The 22,232-nt window shown below is 35.9% G+C and overlaps 1 protein-coding gene and 1 pseudogene across 4 annotated transcripts in view; one reads left to right on the forward strand and one right to left on the reverse strand.

The window, feature by feature from the left end:
• The window catches only part of ZNF148 (zinc finger protein 148), a 144,664-nt gene that overhangs the window by 52,427 nt on the left and 70,005 nt on the right, over positions 1 to 22,232 (forward strand). For 2 of the 4 annotated variants that reach the window (XM_011950763.1, XM_011950765.1), the window contains 2 exons: positions 1,366 to 1,501; positions 11,533 to 11,881. In XM_011950763.1, the coding sequence (XP_011806153.1) occupies positions 11,549 to 11,881 (333 nt within the window). In that variant the 5' untranslated portion in view covers positions 1,366 to 1,501; positions 11,533 to 11,548. Of the gene's footprint in view, positions 1 to 1,365; positions 1,502 to 10,133; positions 10,251 to 11,532; positions 11,882 to 22,232 lie in introns of all 4 variants that reach the window. The other 2 variants (XM_011950764.1, XM_011950766.1) reach the window with 2 other exon arrangements.
• On the reverse strand, positions 13,807 to 14,300 carry LOC105518021 (annotated as a pseudogene).

Consider the following 22,232-nt stretch of genomic DNA (forward strand, 5'->3'; position numbering starts at 1 on the left):
CGGAGCTTGCAGTGAGCTGAGATCCGGCCACTGCACTCCAGCCTGGGCGACAGAGTGAGACTCTGTCTCAAAAAAAAAAAAGAAAAAAGAATTTGAACTTTTAAAAAAATATGTAAACTGTTAAAATGTGTTTTAAAAAGTGAATTAATATACTTTCTGAAGTTCAAAGAGGAAATCATTACTGATATGGATGTAGGTAGGGAAGACTATTCTTTTTGCCTTTGCACCATCATAAACTAATGTAAAATCATAGGATCTTTCATGTATCATCTGGTCTCCACACTTCTTGTGAAGGAGTGTATGCAAACTATTCTTGATAGATAGAAATCTAATATTTTAAGAACCTCCAGGGTAGGAAATTCCATAAAATCTTTAGTCTGTTAACTATGCTCTGAATACTCACTGTCAGGAAGTTTTCTTCCTGTGTATAGCCTATACTCTGTTTTTGTTTTGAATGTGCTAAAAATTTTCCATATATTTTTATCTATCTTTTTTGTCAGCTTTTTCCTGTCAGTGGTAATCTTGCTGATAATATTTAATCTGATTTTATAACCATAATTGTTTCTATTGTTTTTGGCCACTAGAATTTTATGTTGAATTTATATAATAGTTTCTTTTAAGTTTTGGCATGCCATTAGTTCTGTTTGTTTGTAAGGCCTGCCATTGTGTTTCTTCTCTCTTCACTTCATAGACTTTAACAAAGCAGATATGATTAGTGTTTGTAGGTAGTTTCTTAAATTTTGTTTTTTCTAACCTTTTAGGTCTGTAATTCTCTGAATTTCCTTGAATGTCCTGTATCTTTGAGGCTGTAGATTCCACATCTAGGCAATTGTTTTTTGTTTTTTTTTTTTTTTTTGAGACAGAGTCTCGCTTTGTTGCCCAGGCTGGAGTGCAGTGGTGCATTCTTGGCTCACTGCAAGCTCCGCCCCCCGGATTCATGCCATTCTCCTGCCTCAGCCTCCCGAGTAGCTGGGACTATACACGCCCGCCACCACGCCCGGCTAATTTTTGGTATTTTTAGTAGAGATGGGGTTTCATCGTGTTAGCTAGGATGGTCTCGATCTCCTGACCTTGTGATCTGCCTGCCTTGGCCTCCCAAAGTGCTGGGATTACAGGCATGAGCCACCGTGACCGGCCGGCAGTTGTTCTTTGTAAGGCCAAGTTTATTTCTCATTTACCGTCTACTTACTACTATTGCATTTTCCCAATTTCAAACATAAAAACAAGTCAGTACATTGATCATTGAGTCATAACTTACTATATTTAGAAAGAATTTTCATTTCAGTATTCATACCAATTTGCACATATTTGTATAGTATTTTTTCCTACCGTTAATAATGTTTGTTGTGTGTGTGTTTATTGTAGGAATTGGATGGCATAAGTGATTAAGGTGGTATTGAGGATTTCTGAAGCCTATGAACGGTAGAAACTCAACCATGATTTCTTTTTCAACTCTACAGCATTCCCTTCCTTGAAGTCTTCATTTTTACCTTAGTCTCAGGTAATTTTAATACTTACATTTCATAATCTTGAATAAATAAGTTTTTTCAAATATGAAGTCATTGTGTTTAGCTGCTAGAATTTTATACTGAATTTATATAATAGTTTCTAAAATTTTGGTATTTATATTTGGAAGAAACTAGTTTTTTCTTGAGGAAACAAATTTAAGAGATGAATAATGATGTCATTTTAGACTCTAACCCACACAAAAATGTGTAATCTTAAGTGAAATTGAATTGAGAGTTATTTTCTTGGTTTAACACTTTTTCTCAACAGGGTATAGCATTTTTTACCCCCTATCCTGAACACATATACACTCATATTAAATTTCCCAGAATTTTCAAAGAAACTGTTTTCACACTGAGGAAAGTTAGGCATGTTAGTCAAGTTTAATGGTGTTTGCTATATAATTTTTAAAATGTGGAAAAACCATATCAGTTTCTATACATCTGTACATGTGTGTATGCCTGCACTAATATAAGGAAGCAGTCTTATAGATAATTCAGTAATCACTTAAGTATATAGGCTTGGCTACTATGACTGAGGCTTATAAAGGTAGAAATATATTTGAATTTACTTGAAAAGTCTGTGTAAACTATCTTCAGAGTATATGGAGGCTGCAGAATCACTATATCCCAGGGCTCCTTTGTCTTGCTCTGCTCTTCTTATGTGCAGTTTCTATATTGTGGGCGAGAATGGTTACCATTGTGTCTGCTGATAAGAAGAAAAAGAGAAGGGCATTCTGTTTACCTTTAAGAGGAGTTTGTGTATATCACTTTCACTCAGATCCCTTTGGTTTTAACTTTGTCACATGTCACAACCAGCTGCAAAGGAGGCTGGGAAGTAAGTGACTCTGATCTAGGCAGCCATATGTTACACTTAATTTTTATTACTGGATAAGAAGGAGAGAACAGATTCTGGGGAGATAGCCAGGTATCTGTCACATTAAGGTTTAAGTCAGATATATTTTCCATTAAAAAGAAGCGCTGTTGATTTAAACAGTTAACTTTTTTGTTGTTGTTCTAGAATGAGTCTTGGTTACTGTATAGTATGTATTAAAAATAACCATTAGCGAGGCCGGGCGCGGTGGCTCAAGCCTGTAATCCCAGCACTTTGGGAGGCCGAGACGGGCGGATCACGAGGTCAGGAGATCGAGACCATCCTGGCTAACACGGTGAAACCCCGTCTCTACTAAAAATACAAAAACTAGCTGGGCGAGGTGGCGGGCGCCTGTAATCCCAGCTACTCGGGAGGCTGAGGCAGGAGAATGGCGTAAACCCAGGAGGCGGAGCTTGCAGTGAGCTGAGATCAGGCCACTGCACTCCAGTCCGGTCGACAGAGCGAGACTCCGCCTCAAAAAAAAAAAAAACAAAAAACCATTAGCAATCTAGGCATAGTGGTATGCGCCCAGTCCCGTCTCATTTAATTAAAAAAAAAATTAGGTGTTTAACATTTGTTCATAGTATACAGGGACATTTTGTTTTAAGAAGTTTTTTAAAATATTTTTAAAATATTTCTTTTGATCATATAAGAATACAGAAACTTTATAGTTTGAATATTAATGTTTGAATTGTTGATATTGGCATAAAATGTGATGGATGCAATAACTAGATCCAACAGAATGTAGGATTCTGCTTTGTGGGAACTTTTTTTTTTTAACCTTTTCCCTCCCCCTCTCCTTGTTAAGATAAATTATAGCTGTTTCTTAAACTGTTTGAATTTCTGTAAATTTGATATTTTAGTATTTCTAAATACACTGTCTTCTTGTTACATTGTTTTACAGAACAGATGATAAATATTTGGAATGCAGAATATGCCTAGATTCTGTTTCATTTGAGAGGGGCTTCAGTGTGGTATAGAAATGCCTATTAACTTTGGCTTATTCAAATATTTATAAATTATTTTTCTGTGGTGAAAAAATAGTTTTTTAAAAAAACTTTTTAGGTTTTTGAAGTCGTATTACATAAAATGATTATTGTTAGTGTGTAAGTTTTCTGATTAGTAGTTGTGTTAGCAGCTATTGAAATAGGTATTTATTTAAACATCCTTTATTGTTGTTAGCACTGATCAGAGAGGCCATTGTGTCCCATTGTATAAATGATGTTCCTGTTAGGATATTTTGAAATAGTAGTACTTTAAAAATTAACATAGTTTACAAGGTATGTTTTATAGATACAAAATGGTAGTTATAGAGATATATCTGAAGAGGTCTTTGAATGTACTTAGACAAGAAATAGATTTTTGTTTTTTTAATAAGAGATGAAGTGGTTTCTGCTTAGATCAAAACTGTACTTTTCAAGGATGAAAGCAAATGCAAAACTTCTTCAGAATAACAAATAGCAAATTTGTTAAAGGTTCTGGTGTTAATCATGGGTTTCATCTCACCAAATGATTTGGAGGCTCATTGATACTTATATTTCTAATGCTGATATTTTTAAGGTCTAATTTCTCACAGTTAGAAACATAGGTTAGAAATGTTAATATCCAAGTGAATGTAACTGGCATCCTGCAAATAACAAAGTGCTTTGGATCAGAAGTAATTTGTGAAATCTAGCTTTTTTTTCTTGTACCTGTTTTCAGAACAGGTTCCTTTGAGTGCCTCTCTTTTGGCTTGCAAGTGAAGTTTCATTTTAAAATGAATGGGTTCTGTTACAAAGTTGGGGGAAGAGGTGTTACTGAATTTGTGAGAACATTTTAAGTTGAAAATTACTCTTTTTATACAAAAGACAATGATTAGGTTCCGAAGCTTGCCTATTATAACCTGCTTTGACTCATAGGTGAAGTTCCATATTATTCAAAAAAGTTTATGGAAAATAATATTACTACCAAACTCAATACATAGAAATGGAGGATCTCTAAGTGGGAAATATTTATTTCTTTCATGCTCACATGCAGATTAATTAAAGGTAATAAGTGGCACATGGAAGTTCATATACATTCTGAAAGGGAACTTGGTGCTTTAAAAAATTTTAGAGCACATAGCACAAGCCTTCAAATCTGTTTTCATTTTAAATTGTACAGCCCTCTTTTTTTGATACAGGTGTATCATTAGCACTGACTGGTTTTACATTTATTAGTCATATTTAGGATTATTTTTAAATTTCCAATTGGATATGGGAAGGTAGAGAGATTTTCCTGGTAAGGCTTTGAGAAAACAGAGGAAGGAAGGTAGCTTAAGAAGATATATTTAAACCCATGAAAAAGAAAGAATGGCTGAGGAGAAATTCACTGAGATATGAGTAACAGATAGAAATTGGAAGACAGAAAATGTGGAAAGTGTCGAGTCCTCCCACAGAAGAAAAGGGGATTCTGTGTCAGAACATTCTCCCATGGTAGCCATGAGATGGAGTAGTCAGCTAAGGACAGTTTGACTGCTTTGCCAAGCCAAGCAATGATGATAGAGAGGCCTTACTAGCAGGTGGTGAGAGGGCAATGAGAATTCAACTACTTCCTAATGTGTCCAGGGGCTTTTAAAGTCAGGAAATAGTGTGATAAGGTAAAAAGTGCATTGAGTCGGGTAAGTCTGGTTTGAAATCTCAGTTTACTTCTTAGCTATGCATCCTTGGGTAAGCCCCAGTTTGTCTGTTAAATGGGGATACGCTGTTACTGTCTTGAGGGTTATTGTAAGTATTAAGTAAGGCAATATATTTAAAGGTGCCCAGCACAGTGTCTTACATTTCAGCACACATTAGTTGTCTTTCCTCTCCAGGTTTTCATAATTTCTGAATTTTAGAATATAGACGTAAACATACTAATTTGGAAAGACCCCATTAATTGTATAAAACTCCCATTAAGAAAACCTCGGCAAGCATTTTTTTTTCCCCGATTTTTAATTGGCCCTTGTAGAACAAGGAAGCGTTTTTAAGAGCCTTGTATATTTGATTAAAAATGAGTAATAGTACTCAACTTGTCCATTTGTAATGCTTCTGTTAACTTTGTCCTCTGAAGGCAAGCCCAGACAGTTCCCCAAGTTTTGGAAATAATTGTCAAAAACCATTTGTGTTAAAAGCCTGTGTATTTAATTCCTTATTAAAAGCCCCGACCCAAAACTGTTTGCTCTGTTTCAACTTAATATAAATCTGTAAAGCTTAGTTTTTAATTACTTACACATAATTGATTAGAAATATTAAATTCGAAGATGACCACAAGAAGAGTCAACTATTTCTTCTGGTAGACAGGAGAAAAGTAATGGCAGATAATTTACATTCTTTTTAAGTACCCCTCTGCCACTAGGCTTAAATGACTAGATGGTTACCTAAGTCACTACAGTTAGACTTTTACACAGCTGAACTGAATGTGTCAATAGGAAGGATGTTAGGTATGTGTGGGGTTGGGAGTGGGAGCGGGGAGGGGAAATTCAATGGAACTGGAAGTTGTGTTGTGGCCTCCTAAATACCGCTGTAGCTGGTTTCTCTCGCAGAGGGATGGTGATGAGGGAAGAATAAATCATGGAAGCGGGGAAAGAATGCAGAATTCAAAGTAATCTGTGAAAGGGAGATTTAGGAGAAATTGGCCTTAGTTGGTCTCCTTCCTTTCTCTTTCCTGCTCTGTTGTAGTTTTCACCATTCTCTGCTGTGGGTAACTTGAAGTGCAGAGGAAGGATTGCCTCTCATTCTTAGCTGAATTAGCCCTTGGACATCATTGTCCAGCCTGTCTTGGTTCTTAACAGCGCTGCCATTTTGTACTCTGTGGTATCAGCTGCCTAAGGTCTCTGCGAGATAAAGGGTCTTCACAGGGAGCTCAGTGTGGCTTATTACTCCACGTATTTTCTTTTCTCTCCAGTTGGACAGGGGTTCCTTGAAGCTGAAATTAATTGTTTAGTTTTTTTCCCCTTCCAAATCAGTCTTCCATGTGAGTAATAAGATTTAAAGGAAGCATTATTTCTTTCCTCTTCTGTGTCGTATCCCTAACCCCTGACTTTCCATTAATTATACACACATTTGGATTAGAAAGCAGTTGGCTTTTTGAGGAGTTAACAGGAAGAGACAGTTAATTATTCACTTATTAGTGTGGCTTGACTACCTCAGTTTTCTTTCTTTACACTTAGCTGATCCTCCCTAAAAATAATGAAATTAGGAGAGGGATATGGCATGTGTTATCTTTTGAGCTTGGAACCTTTTGTTGTATTTGGATTTTTGAATATGCAGTGAGGCACGTGAGAGCTTTGACTGAGACCACTGAAGAGTTTCAGTGGGAAAGGTTAAAACCATAATGGCAGAGAAGGGAGGTGCAAGGACAATACCAATGTGTTTTTTCTACTTTATCTTTTTTTAATTAATAAATGTAGCTTTGTCCTGTTCCCTTTTTCCATGGACCTGGTAAAATTTCCTGGCCAGAGACAGGTTGAGATATATGATAGAGGTGTGACTCACTTTGTCTTTGAAACTTGTCTTAAAATAACACTAAGTCTTTGTTTTAAAATAAAGAAGAAAAACAAGACCTAGAGTCAATTCTGTTACTCATACCCTGTTAGCTTGCTGGAACCTTAAAGAAAGAAAAGATGTTGGTACATGAAAAAGGAATAATAAAAAGTCAAAATTAGTCTTCTTCATGAAGATCCTTTCTTATTTCATTTTCCAAATTCCAGTTAAGTTTCTTACCAGGAAAAAAAAAATATATATATATATATGTGTGTGTGTGTGTGTGTATTTCTATGTATGTGTGTGTGTGTGTGTGTGTGTGTGTGTGTGTGTATAGAAAGGATCTTACTATCTACATAGTTGTCCTTGATTTTTTTTCGCTTAATATATCTTGGAGAACCAGCACATAAAGCTAACCTCATTCCTTTTAATGGCTGCATGTGTTCCATTGTATGGTTGAGTCATAATTAATGTAACAAGTCCCCTGTCTATGGATGCTTAAATGTGTTTCCAGTCTTTTCCCATTGAAGGGTTGTAGCAAACACCCTTATACTTTCTTTTTTGATGAATGTCTGTGAATAAACCCATAAGGTTGGGTACTATATATCCCTAGCAGTGAGATTGCTTAATCAAGAGTACATACAGTTTTCATTTTGATAGATATTTCCAAAGCTCAGTTTAAAGCTTTGTCTTATTTAAAACCTTGTATCCATTGATATTGGAGTTTGTTTTGATATCTTAGTACTTTCTGGTATTTTGGGGAAATTTCAGGGTATTTCAAAAAGTTTCCAGGCCAGACAGTTTAATTCCCAATATATGCCTTAATTTGGGGCCATAGGAATAAGCAACTTACGTAAAAAAGAAGAGAGATTTATTTTTCTTTGCATGTGGTCAGTTTTCAGGAAGATTTTTGAAGAGGTCATTTGTTTTTCATTTGGAGTATTTCCACTTTGTCTTCAGTTTACTACTTCTGTATCAAGGTGTGCTCTCTTCCTGTTGTTCCAAGTCTCTCACTCTAGCACTTTATACCTTTTTTCCAAAATATTATCTGTCCCCAGAATACTAATACTTCCTCAGTACTTATTGTTTTGACTTGATGCTAAGCATACAATTAGGTAAAAAATAAAAATTAAAAAAAAAATCACATCAAACTAAAAATCTTCTACACAGGAAAGGATATAGTCAATAAAGTGAAGAGACAACCCACAGAATGGGGGAAAATATTTGCAAACTACCCTTCTGACAAGGGATTAATAACCAGAATATATAAGGAGCTCAAACAATTCTATAGGAAAAAAAATCTAATAATTCAATCAAAAAATGGACAAAAGATTTCAGTAGACGTTTCTCAAAAGACATGCAAATGGCAGACAGGCATGAGCATGAAAAGGTACTCAACATCATTGATCATCAGAGAAGTGGAGATCAAAACTACAATGAGATGTCATCTCCAGTTAAAATTGCTTATATCCAAAAGACAGGCAATTACCAGTGCTGGTGAGGATGTGGAGAAAAGGGAACCCTTCTACGCTGTTGGTGGGAATGTAAATTAGTACAGCCACTATGGAGAAAAGTTTGGTGGTTCCTCAAAAAACTAAAAATTGAGCTACCATACGATCTAGCAGTCCCACTGCTGGGCATATACCCCCCAAAAAGGAAATCAGTATATTAAGATATTTGCACTCCTGTGTTTGTTGCAGCACTGTTTACAATAGCTAAGAATTGGGAGCCACCTGAGTGTGTACGAACAGATGAGTGGATAAACAAAATGTACATGTACACAGTGGAGTAGTATTCAGCCATAAAAAAGAATGAGATCAGGCCGGGCGCGGTGGCTCAAGCCTGTAATCCCAGCACTTTGGGAGGCCGAGACGGGCGGATCACGAGGTCAGGAGATCGAGACCATCCTGGCTAACACGGTGAAACCCCGTCTCTACTAAAAAATACAAAAAAAACTAGCCAGGCAAGGTGGCGGGCACCTGTAGTCCCAGCTGCTCCGGAGGCTGAGGCAGGAGAATAGCGTGAACCCGGGAGGCGGAGCTTGCAGTGAGCTGAGATCCGGCCAGTGCACTCCAGCCTGGGCGACAGAGCAAGACTCCGTCTCAAAAAAAAAAAAAAAAAAAAGAATGAGATCCAGTCATTTGCAACAACATGGGTAAAACTGGATATCACTATGTTAAAGGAAATAAGCCAGGCACAGAAAGACAAATGCATGTTCTCACTTATTTGTGGTATCTAAAAATCAAAACAATTGAACTCATGGATATAGAGAGTTAAAGGATAGTTGCTAGAGGCTGAGAAGGGGAAGGTGGGGATGGTTAATGGGCAAAAAAAAAAAAAAAAAAAAAAATGAATAAGACCTACTATTTGATAGCACAGTAGAATGATTATAGTCAATAACAACTTGATTATACATTTAAAAATAAATAATGTAATTGGGTTGTTTGTAACTCAAAGGGTAAATTCTTGAGGGGATGGATACCCCATTCTCCATGATTTGCTTATTTCACATTGCTTATATCAAAATATCTTATGTAACCCATAAATATATATACTTATGTATATATACACTGCCCCCAATTTTTGTTGTTGTTGTTGTTTTTGTTTTTTGAGATGGAGTCTTGCTCTCGCCAGGCTGGAGTGAAGTGGTTCAATCTCGGCTCACTGCAACCTTCACTTCCTGGGTTCAAATGATTTTTCTCCCTCAGCCTCCTGAGTAGCTGGGACTACAGGCACACGCCACCATGCCTAGCTACATTTTTTGTATTTTTAGTGGAGACAGGGTTTCACCATGTTGGCCAGGATGGTCTTGATCTCCTGACCTCGTGATCTGCCCGCCTCGGCCTCCCAAAGTGTTGGGATTACAGGCATGAGCCACTGTGCCCGGCCAGTGTTTTATATATTTAAAACATAAAAATATAGTTATTTTATGTATTTAATGATTGTTTCTAAGTTTTCTTTAGTGATTTGTCTGGTAGTGTTCCTGTCAGTTTATTCTTTATTGAATTCATCTCTTCTTATTTTTAAGGTATTTTAGTATATTAAGGATATGGAATTTTTGACTGATGTTACAAACACTTTTCACCAATTGATTTTTAAGGATTTCCAAATAAATGGTCAGAATAATCAAATTTTAGCCTTAAGAGAGTGTTTCACTTAGTTTTAGTTTATTTTCTAAGAAATGTGATCAATGAAATTTTTGAAGAGAGCAGATATTTGGTGATGTATGTAACATCTTTGACGTTTATTTTTATTTATTTATTTTTGAGACAGGGTCTTGTTCTGTCACCCAGGCAGAGTGCAGTAGTACAATCACAGCTCACTGCAGCCCTGACCTCCTGGGCTCAAGCCATCCTCCTGCTTCAGTCTCCCAAGTAGCTGGGACCACAGGTGCGTGCCACCATGCCCAGCTAATTAATGTATTTTTATTTTGTAGAGATGGGGTTTTGCCTTGTTGCCCTGGCTGGTCTTACACTCCTGGGCTCATGTGATACGCCTACCTCGGCCTCCTAGATTGTTAGAATTACAGGCATGAGCTACCATACCCAGCAATCTTTGACCTTTAGATTTTAACTTTGCTACCTTAAAGATTTTGAAAAGTGAAATAAAGTGTTTTGTACAGATATACTGTATATATTCTAGGCTGATAATACCTGGTACCAGGGAAGAAAGATTAGCAAGTTTTGAATTATACATTTGTATATTTTGCTGTTCATAAGGTTGTTTTAAGCTGTTCATTTCAGTAAAGGTTTCTCCGTTAACGATAACCTTAGTAAAGGAAAGAGTATTTTGATTTCAGTAGTGTGTTGGAATTTAACTTTGGTGTTTGACTGCTGAAAACTGTGATCAAAGTTGGTCATTACTTATGTGATTAATTTGGGAAAGAAGTGACTAAACTGAAATATACTTAACATTTTCATTATGGTAATGACTGCTGTGGTGGTTTTCTGTGTATACCTTTGTTTACATTTTTTATTTCATCAAGATAAATTCCAAAATGTAGAATTCCTTGTTCAAAGAATATGTACATTTTTATAACTTTTGATACATACTACCAAATGACTTGTGAAAGTAGTTGATACAATACATACTTTTATTATCAGTAGATGAGTGTCTTTTTTTTAATACTTCAACATTGGATGTATTTTTTAAGAGTCATTATCAGTTTGGTAGTTAAAATATGATAGTCCTGTTTAATGGTAATTTCTTGGATTACTACTGAGACTCTTTTTTTGTGTTTAATGACTATTTCTAAATTTTTTAAAATGATTTGCTTGATGATGTTCTGTCAGTTTGTTCCTTATTGAATTCATCTATATTTTTATTTTTAACACATTTCAATATATTATTAATAAAATATTAAAGTGTATGGATCCCTTGATTGATGTTACAAATACTTTTCCCTAATTTGCTTTTATGTCAGGCTTATTTTTCAATAATAAAGTAGTTAGGATTTTATGCCTTTATATCAAAATGAAAATTTGTGTTTTATTTTACCAGCCTTTGGAAACCGACCTTGGTATCATAATTTTAAAATTGAAGGCAGTTCCAAAGTACATGAATAAAATCTTTGAATTTGAATATTCAAATTCTTAATTTGAAAATTTAAAAAAATGAAGTAGTCATATAAAACTAATTTACTATGTTTCGTTGCCAAACTTGGTCTTTCTAGGCAGTTATACTTAAGCATGAACATTGACGACAAACTGGAAGGATTGTTTCTTAAATGTGGCGGCATAGACGAAATGCAGTCTTCCAGGACAATGGTTGTAATGGGTGGAGTGTCTGGCCAGTCTACTGTGTCTGGAGAGCTACAGGATTCAGTACTTCAAGATCGAAGTATGCCTCACCAGGAGATCCTTGCTGCAGATGAAGTGTTACAAGAAAGTGAAATGAGACAACAGGATATGATATCACATGATGAACTCATGGTCCACGAGGAGACAGTGAAAAATGATGAAGAGCAGATGGAAACACATGAAAGACTTCCTCAAGGACTACAGTATGCACTTAATGTTCCTGTAAGTAATTCCTTTATAGGATACTAAACTTAGAAACATAATTTCTTGTTAAGTAATACTGCAAGTCATCGAAGAAATTTCAGGAAACGTTTCAGGGCTAAATAGTGTTCTTGAATAGATATACTAAAATATTGACATAAATCATATTTGAAAGGCAAAATTAAGTTCTTGTATTATATTATTTTAGAAGCTTATTTCTTTCAGGATAACAATATTTCTATATCAGGATTACTTTGGTATTAAATTTTAAATGCTTAATTTTGAAAGATACTTTATTTAACTTCTAGGTTTCTCCTTAAAGAGTAAAACATTTGAATCTTCAACATAACTAGAGAAAGATCACACATTCAAGGGTTTTTCCTTCAAATTCTGTAATTCTTGCCTTCTTAAATTTTTCTAATATGCTCTTATTCTCTGTTCTCTTTGTATTCTCCACTTGCTTGATCTGTTTATCTTTTTAAAGTATATCAGCCCTTTACTTTTTCCTGTCTACCCCAGACATCATTTAAGATGTTTCATAAGCGCCCATATCTTTTTCCTTCTTCTACCTTTATTTTTACCCAGTAATCAGTGAAACCAACAACCATCATGTAAATTCTTGTCTCTTCTTTCTATGATATCAAACCTGGGTTCCTTTCAGTTCATCTAACATGTACTTTTTCTTTTGATTTAAGACTTTAATATATCCTGCTTGAGATAATACCCTCAGTCATACATCATACCTGTTTTATAACCTGTAGATATAAGTTGACTACTTCTTAACTCTAGGTTGAGTCCCTGTGACAGGGACTTGTGATTTACTTGTACGATGTTTCTCTGATAGATTGTAGACTGTAAGGACAGGAGTTTTGTCTTACTTTTCACTGTAGTCCAGGTGTTGGCACATGGTTTGAATGAATGGATAACTACTTGTAGTTGTGCTCTGATATATACGTTCACCAGCTTTACCTAGCCCATTGCAATAACTTTTTCCTCTTTAGCCTGTTGATGTGATGGATTACATTAATTGATTTTTTTATGTGGAAGCAACTTTCTTACCTGGAATAAATCCTGCTTGTTTGTGGTGTATAGTTCTTTTTAAATGTGGTTGGATTTGATTTGATAATATTTTGAGGATTTTTGCATTTGTGTTCTTGATAAATATTAGTCTATAGTTTTCCTGATGTCTTTGTCTGTTTTTGGTATTAGGGTAATACTGATCTCATAGAATAAATTAGCAAGTATTCCCTCTGCTTATGTCTTCTGGAAGAGATTGTAGAGAATTAATATAATTTCTTCCTTAAATGTTTGGTAGAATTCACCAGTGAACTGCTTTGGGTCTGGTGCTTTCTGTTTTGGAAGGTTATTGTTGATTCGATTTCTCCTATAAATATAGGTCTCTTCAGATTATGTAATTCTTCTTGTGTGAGTTTTGACAGATTGTGTCTTCCAAGGAATTGGTCCATTTTGATAAAGTTGTCAAATTTGTGGGAGCAAAGTTCATAGTATTCTTTTATTATCCTTTTAATGTCCAGGGGTTTATAGTGATGTCCTCTCTTTCATTTCTGATATTAGTAATTTGTGTTTTCTCTTTTTTTTTCTTAAGACAGTAATTTTTTTTAAATTCCTTTTTTTATTTTTGTGAAGTATCATTTAACTGAGTTAAATTATATAGGGTTTTTTTGGGTCTGTAATTGATGTACATTTGATTTTAAAAAGACACTTTGCCTTATATCAGGACAAAGAAGATTTACATACAACTATCAGCAGAAAAACAAAGTTTCTCTGTGATCTGAGCAGAGGTACTCTTTTCCTTGATCATAAGAAAATGCAGTATTTTTAGAAGGTAAAGCTATTAAGATTACAGAAGTTTTACCAAAATGCTTTAAGCAAAAACTCCTTAAGAAAAAAGTATGAGTTCTCATTTTCTGTTCTTAGCATGAATTTTAATTCTTTCTGGTAGAACCTAAGTCTTCTGAATGCCTGTTAGCATCATCCAAAGCTTGAACTTCTTCTATTTCTGGATTAAAAATTCATTCACAAATGAGCTGTGCAATGCGATCACTTTTTCTGACTTTAAACTTTTCTTTGCCAAAATTAAACAGTACACCACCAACATTTCCTCAGTAATCTTTGTCTATGACACCAGTTCCTACATCGATAAGTGTTTTGCAGCCAAGCCAGACCATGGAGGTACTCTTCTATAAAACCCAGAAGGAAGAGCTATCTGAATGTCCATTTTCACTGTAGCTTTCTCTGTAGGTGGTATTGTATCATCATAGGCACCGTCGAGGTCATAGCCTTTGGGCTGTGTGGATCCCGGAGTCAGGGTTGTGGCCTGCTCAGAGAGTGGGGCAAAATGGAGCTGCATGCCGCCCTCCTCTGCAAACCAGGCCTGTTTGCCGGGGGTAATGGTGGGTGTCTCTTCAGAGCAGGGCATGGCAGAGTGAGAAAGCGAGCAGAGGAGAGAGCAACAATTTTTAGGTGTCCATTTTAGTAGCGTAAACTATATTGACATTGTTGTACAACAGATCTCTAGAACTTTTTCATCTTGCAGAACTGAAACTGAAACTCATATTCGAATAACTCTGCATTTCCCCCTGCCCAGTGATAGAGGCTTGCTCATTTTACTGATATTTTCAAAGAAACGGCTTTTGGTTTTCTTGATTTTTTAATTTTTTTAAATTTTTTACTCTATTTCCTATTTTCAGTTTCATTTATTTCTACTCTAATTTTTATTATTTTTTTCTGCTTGTTTTGGATTTACTTTGCCCTTGTTTTACTTTCCTAAAGTGGAAGTGTATTCATTTTAGATTTTTTATTTCTAATATATACATTCATACTAAAAATTTTACACATGTTGATAGTTGTGTTTTTATTTTTGTTTAGTTCAATATATTTAAAAATATCTGTTAAGATTTCTTCTTTGGCCTGGGTGTGGTGGCTCACACCTATAATCTCGGTACTTTGGGAGGCTAAAGTGGGTGGATCACTTGAGCTCAGGAGTTTGAGACCAGCCTGGGCAACACAACAAAACCCCATCTCTACTAAAAATACAAAAGTTAGCTGGGCATGTGGCATGCACTTGTAATCCCAGCTATGTGGGAGACTGAGGCATGAGAATCACTTGAACTCTGGAGGCAGAGGTTGCAGTGAGCCAAGATTACGCCACTGCACTCCAGCCTGGCTGACAGAGTGAAACTCTGTCTTAAAAAACAAAACAAAACAAAACAAAAAACAAACTTCTTTTCACCATTATTGTTTAGAAGTGTGTCATTTAATATCCAAGTATTTTGAAATATTTTCTAGCTACCATTCTGTTACTTAGTTGTAGTTTAATTCTGTTGTGGTCTTAGAGCAGACGTCGTGTGATTGCTATTCTGTTAAGTTTGTTAGATTGTGTTTTATGGCCCAGAAAGTTGTCCACCTTGGTGAAATGTTATGTGTGAGCTTTTAAAGAGTGCGCGTTCTGTTTTTGTTGGATGAGGTAGTCTATAGATTGCAATAGACTGACATTTTTATTGGACTGACAGTAGCCTGAGCCTTCTCCAGTGTATCTTTCAGATAGTTTCTACTGTCATCTTTCCAAACCAGATGTATACATGTCATTCCCTTACCGAAACTTCTCCAGTGGTTCCTCATTACTAAACAGCTAAAATATACTTTTTTGCATGGGCGGAAATAGCCATCATACTCCTATCCCCTATCCAACTTTTTTTTAAACTGCAGTTCAGCCCCTTTCCCCACCATTTTATGCTTTAAGCATATGAAATTAATTTAGTTGCCTAGGTCCACTATGGTTTTTTTTCTGTCACTTTTGTTAATGTTGTATATGCCTATAGTATTATTTATTTGGCAATTTCCTGTTGTTCACGTTTCACCTTAAAAGATTTCTCTTTCTTGTGATTTTCTTTATGGTAACTATAATAACTTTGCATTTCCTTGCTTGGAGGACTGTCTTGTCATTATATTTTAAGGTATTTTTTTCTGTATCCTGCCTTTAAATTTTGTGTTTTCAATACCTGGGTTATAGTAGGCAGATTGTTTTTGACTGAAAATATGCATTCTGTTTTTAATTGAGGAAAAGTTTAAAGTGAAATGCTCAGATTCTGAGTTTGTAGTTCAGAGTTTTGACAACTGCATAAACTTGTATAGTCCATAATCCATCAAGACACCAAATGTTTTCATCATCCTGAGGAGTTTTTTTGTAATTCTTCCCAGTCAATTCCCTCCACAACAATTGTTCTGACATTTTTTCTTCATAAATTGTCATTGTCCCTTGAGAACCTCATGTAAACGGAGTTATATGCAACTCTTGTGTCTGGCTGCTTTTGCACAACACGTTTTGAGATTCATCCATGTTGGTTGAATGTATCAACAGTTCATTCTTTTTCCCTATTGATTAATGTTCAGTCATTTAAATTAACATCTTAAAATTTATTTATTCATTTTCCTTTTTGTGGTTATTTATGTTGTCTCTTTCAATGATTATGAATAAAGCGGTTAGGAAAATTGTACAGGTCTTTTTTTCATTTCTCTTGGTACATGTTCGTGTAAGTCTTAGTTCTCTCTTGGGTTTTCATTGATGGACCTAGTGTCTGTCTTTAAATCAGTATCACACTGTTTTGATTGCTGTATCTTTTATAGTAAATATTGAAATCAAGTTGTGTAAGTCCTCCAATTTTGTTGTTCTTTTGTAATGCTGTAGTGACTATGTTAGGACCTTTGCATTTTCATATGAAACATAGAATCCACCTTTTAGGTTTTTTTTTTTTTTTTTTTAAGCCAACAGGTTCTGATTGAGATTGCATTGATTCTGTATATTGACTTGATACAAACCAACATCTAAACAATAATGGCTCCCAGTCCATGAGCGTTGTACACCTTTACTTTTATTTAGGTTTTCTTTATTTCAGCATTGTTCTGTAGTTTTCAGTGTAAAGTTATTGGGCACATTTTGTTAATTTTATCCTTAAGTATTTCATGGTTTTGGTTGGATGCTGTTGTGAGTGGTATGTTTTAAAATGTCAAATTCTAATTGGTACTTTCTAGAATATAGAAATGCAGTTGATTCTTTTTATATTGACTATGCGTTCTGTGACTTTATCTTTACTGATTAGTTATAGTAGTTATGTTGTAGATTCCTAAGGTTTCTTCACTATCGTATTGTCCATATGTTTTACTTTCTTTTCAATCTGTATCTCTTTTATTTCTTTTTCTTATTGCACTGTCTGGGGCCTACAAAACAATGATGAATAGAAGCGATGCAAGTAGGCATCTTTGCTTTGTTCCAGATCTTAAGGGGACTGCATTTACTCTTTCATCATTAAGAATTATGTTAGAGGCTGGGTGCAGTGATTCATGCCTCTAATCTCAGCACTTTCAGGTGCCAAGGCAGGCAAGGGATTGCTTGAGCTAAGGAATTGAAGACCAGCCTGCGCAACATGGGGAAACCCCATCTCTACCCAAAAAAAAAAAAAAAATTACCTGGGCATGGTGGTGTGCACCTGTAGTTTCAGCTACTTGGGAGGCTGAATTGGGAGGATCACCTGAGTCCAGGAGGTGGAGGTTGCGGTGAGCCAAGATCACACCATTGTGACAGAGTGAGACCCTGTTTCAAAAAAGGAATTAGGTATAGGTTTTTCATAGATTACTTTTATTACGTTGAAGTGTTCTTTCTAGTTTGCTGAGACTTTGTCTAAAAAACATGAATGGATATTTAACTTCATCAAGTATTTCTTCTGCATTGATTGAAATGATCATATGAATATCCTCTCATTCTCTTAATATGGTGAATTGTACTGATTTTCAAATATTAAACAGCCCTTGCGTTCCTGGGATAAATCACATGTGGTCATGATGTGTCATCCTTTTTTCTTGTTGAATTCAGTTTACTAATTTAAACATTTGTATGTTTATGAGAGATATTAGTCCATGGTTTTCTTTTTTTTTTGTAATAGCTATGTCATTTTTAGGTATATTGGCCTCATTTTAAATGGGTTAGGACGTATTTCCTTCTCTATTTTCTGAAAGAGTTTGTGTAAGATTGATATTTCTATCATACATATTTGATAGACTTTACCAGTAAAGCTAATCTAGAGTTGAGTTTTCTTTGTGGGAAAGGTTTTTTTGTTGTTCTTTGGAGACAAGGTCTTGCTCTGTTGCCCAGGCTGGAGTGCAGAGTGCAGGGGCACGGTCACAGCTCACTGTAACCTCAACCTCTTGGGCTTAAATGATCCTCCCACCTCAGCTTCCCAAACAATTGGGACTACAGGCACATGTCATCACACCAGGCAAATTAAAAAAAATTTTTTTTTATAGAGACAGGGTCTCACTATGTTGTCCAGACTTGTTTCGAGCTCCCGGGCTCAAGTGGCCTCCCACCTCAGCCTGTGGGAAGGTTTTAAATTACAAATTTTATTTAAAAAACATAAGTAGGCTATTCATACTAAATATTTTTTTTCTTGAATAAGTTTCGGTAAATTGTATTTTTAAAGGAATTTGTCTATTTCTTAATTGTTTAATTGACCAAAGTTCTATTAATATTTTCTTTTGTTGTTTTAAGGATCAATGGTGATTTCTTTTTTTCTCATTCCTGCTATTGGTACAATAATTTTTCTTTTTCTTGATTAGACTGGGTAGAGATTTATTAGTTTTTGTTGTCTCTTCAAATAATGACGTTTTGGTTTTATCGATTTTCACTATTCACTTTAACTTTTGTTCATTTTTACTTTTTATTATTTCTTTCTACTGCTTTGGTTTTCATTTGCTCTTCTCATCTTAACTTTTTAAAGTAGAAAGTTTGGTGACTGATTTTAGATATTCAGTTTTGACCTAAACATGTGAAGCTCTAAACTTTTTTCTCAGCGTGGCTTTTGATGTATTTTTTATCATTTTAATTCAATTAAAGATACTTTTAAACTTCCTTTATTTCTTTTTGATTCATGAGTTAATTAGAAGTGTTTTGCTTAATTTCTGAATGTTTAAAAATTTTCCAGATACCTTTTCATCACTGATACCTAATGAGTGTGGTTAGAAAATATATGCTGTATGATTTCTGCCCTTTTAAATTTATTGAGACTTGTTTTAGTGCTTGGCATATGATCTGTTTGGTGAGTGTTCTGTGTGTACTTGAAAAGAATGTGTATTCTGACTATTGTTGGTTGGGTTATTTTCTAAATGTCAGTTAGGTCAAATCGTTTAGTTGTATTCACTTTTTCTTTTTTCTTTTCTTTTTGTTTTTCTTTTATTTATTTTTTTGCTCATGCTGGTGTGCAGTGGTGTGATCATGGCTTAATGTAGCCTTCACCTCCTGAGCTCAAGTTATCCTCACAACTCAGTCTCCTGAGCTGTCTGGTCTGTGGGCACACACCACCATGCCAGGCTAATTTTGAAATTTTTTTGTAGAGACAGAGTCTCACTATGTTGCCCAGGCTAGTCTCACACTCCTGGGTTCAAGCAATCCTCCTGCTTTCACCTCCCAAAGTACTGGGATTACAGGCGTGAGCCACAATGCCCGTTCACTAATTGTATTCTTTAATTCTTTTATGTACTCACTGATCTACATGTTCTGTTAGTTACTGGGAGAGAACTGCTAAAGTCCAGCAGTTGAAGTTTGTTATCCAAAAGACTCAGTTCAAAATTACATGTTGCATTTAATTGTCATGTTCTTCAGTTTTTGTTAGTCTGGGTTAATTCATCACTTTTGGAATTTATATTTTACATTGGTTTAGGAGAATGTCCCTCAGGCCTTACCTGATTTTTTTTCCTCCTTATGATATTTAAGTTAAGCATCTTTGGCAGGAATATCGTAGAAATAGTGCTGTTTTCTCCCCATTGCATTCTGACGGGCAGCACCTGAGTTTTATTTGCCGTCATTCAGATGATGGTTCACTTTGATCAATTGACACCTTCCAGGCTTTGCTACTATAAAGTTATTCCTTATCACACTTTATGTGCATCAGTATGGAATTAGGGTTTTTAAAAATTTGCTGGGTTAAAATATATTACTGTGATTATTTTCATACTCAGTTTGTTTAAGATTTGGCTAACAGAAGCCTTTTCAAGCTGGTTTTATGTTCTTGGACATACCTTGTCAGTCGTTGAGTACTTCTTTGCTTTTTGGCACATTATGTTCTAGGCTTATCTTGTCCGTTTTCTGCTTCAGTTCTGGAGTCAGCTATTTCTCCAAGGACCCCCTAGTTCATTTTAGTGGAGAATGGTATTTAGAAACCAGGGTCTGGGTGCTGAACATGCTGCTCCTTGCAGTTGGGGTATACCTGCTCCCAGGCCTCTCAATGGACAGAGCTAGAGAATGTATGTATGTATATAATTATATACATTTGTATATAGTGCACATTTTCCTTTCTATAATAATTTCCATACCTATCAATATTGAAAACCATAAGTTCCTACTGATACCTCCCATTGCAGTCCAACAGAGTACATTAGACGGTGAGAAACCTGGCTTGTTATCTCAGCATATTTACTTATTACCGTAATGCCTGATGCAGATGCTCCTAGGCTTCTAAACCTCACAGGAGTACTTGCTACCCCTGCCGTGCGTGGATACCTTTCTCCTCCTGCATGTGCTTTGACAACTTGAACTAGACCTTAGCTCCAAGTGGACCCCTTCCTTAGGGCACTCTTACTTAGATACACTGCACTGGTCCACACCCACTCTTTGATACCTTCTTCATCCTACTTAGCTTTTGACATTATGCTCTAGGCTGCTCTTTTCCCACAATCTAGACCCTTCCTTATGCTGCTTGGGCTCCAACACCTCAAGCTGAGCTGCCCTTCTATATGGAGAACCACCTCACCCTTCTTGGGCTTTGACATCTTATATTGGGCCTCCTCCCATGTAGAAGCCCTCTTCCTTCTGTCTGGTATCTGACATCTTGCTTGGCCCCAGCTTACGGCTTTAGAACTGACTGGTTCCTGGAGGATAAGAGGATAGGCAAGAGCAGGAAGGGGAAAAGGACAAAATCTATCCTTTTTTATTTTACAATTATATAGATTTATGGAAGGTGGCAAAAATGGTACAGAGAAGACCCCCTGCATCCTTCATCCAATTTCTCCCAGTTGTTACATTTTATATAAACGTACTGCAATGTCAAAAATCAAGAAATTCACATTGCTACAGTGTATCCTATGTTGAGTACTTTATGCAAGAACCCCTAACTGTTTTTGGCACCAGGGACCAGTTTCCTGGAAGACAGTTTTTCCACGAATGGGGTGGGGGTGGAGATGGTTTCAGGGTGATTCAAGAGCATTACATGTATTGTGCACTTTATTTCTGTTATTATAATATATAATGAAGTAATTATACAACTCACCATAATGTAGAATCAGTAGGAGCCCTGAACTTGTTTTCCTGCAACTAGACCGTCCCATATGGGGGTGATGGGAGACAGTGACAGATCATCATCAGGCATTAGGTTCTCATTAAGGAGCAGGCAACCTAGATCCCTTGCATGTGCAGTTCACAATAGGGTTTGAGCTCCTATGAGATTTTAATGCTGACGGTGACCCAACAGGAGGCGGAGCTCAGGCATTAATGCGAGCAGTGGGGAGAGTGTGTAAATACAAATGAAGCTTTGCTTGCTCATTGGTTGTTCACCTCCTGCTATGCAGCCAGGTTCCTAACAGGTCCATGGCCTGGGAGTTGGGGACTTCTGTTTTATAGCACGTGTAGATTTGTGTAGCCACCAAAGCAATCAAGATACAGAACTAAGCCAGGATAACAAAGGTCTGGTGCTATCTGCTATAGGCACACCTCTTGTCTTCCTTCCACCATTCCTAACCCCTGAATACCCCTAATCTGTTGTTTATCTCTAGAACTTTGTCAGTTTTGAGAATGTTGTATCAATGGAATCCTACAGGATGTGACCTTTTGGACTTGACTGTTTTTTCACTCAACATAATGCTCTTGAGAGTCATCCAGGTTGTTGCATATATCAGTAATTTGTTACTGTTTGTTTTGTAGTAGTGTTGCATAGCATCGATGTACCACAGTTTACCATTCACTTATCGAGGGGACAGTTTAGTTGTTTCAAGGTTTTGGTTGTTAAAAATAAAGCTAGTGTTAACATTTGTGTGCAGGTTTTTCTGTGAATGTAGGTGTTCATATCTCTAGAATAAATACCCTACCATACCCCTATCACCCAGATATAGTCACTCATAAATTTTGGCTTATGTGCTTTATGGTTTTTTGACAAGCATGCCATACATGAGATGATATTGCTTTTTATGTAGTCTTTTCACTTAACAGTATATTTTGAACTTTTTTCAACTCTGTATTCTTCTAAAACAACTTCAGTGTCTGCTTGATAATTCCATTTTTATGGTAACCCATAATTCATTCCTTATA

Source organism: Colobus angolensis, unplaced genomic scaffold (genome assembly GCF_000951035.1).
Source record: "Colobus angolensis palliatus isolate OR3802 unplaced genomic scaffold, Cang.pa_1.0 Scaffold31, whole genome shotgun sequence".
NCBI lineage: Eukaryota > Metazoa > Chordata > Mammalia > Primates > Cercopithecidae > Colobus > Colobus angolensis.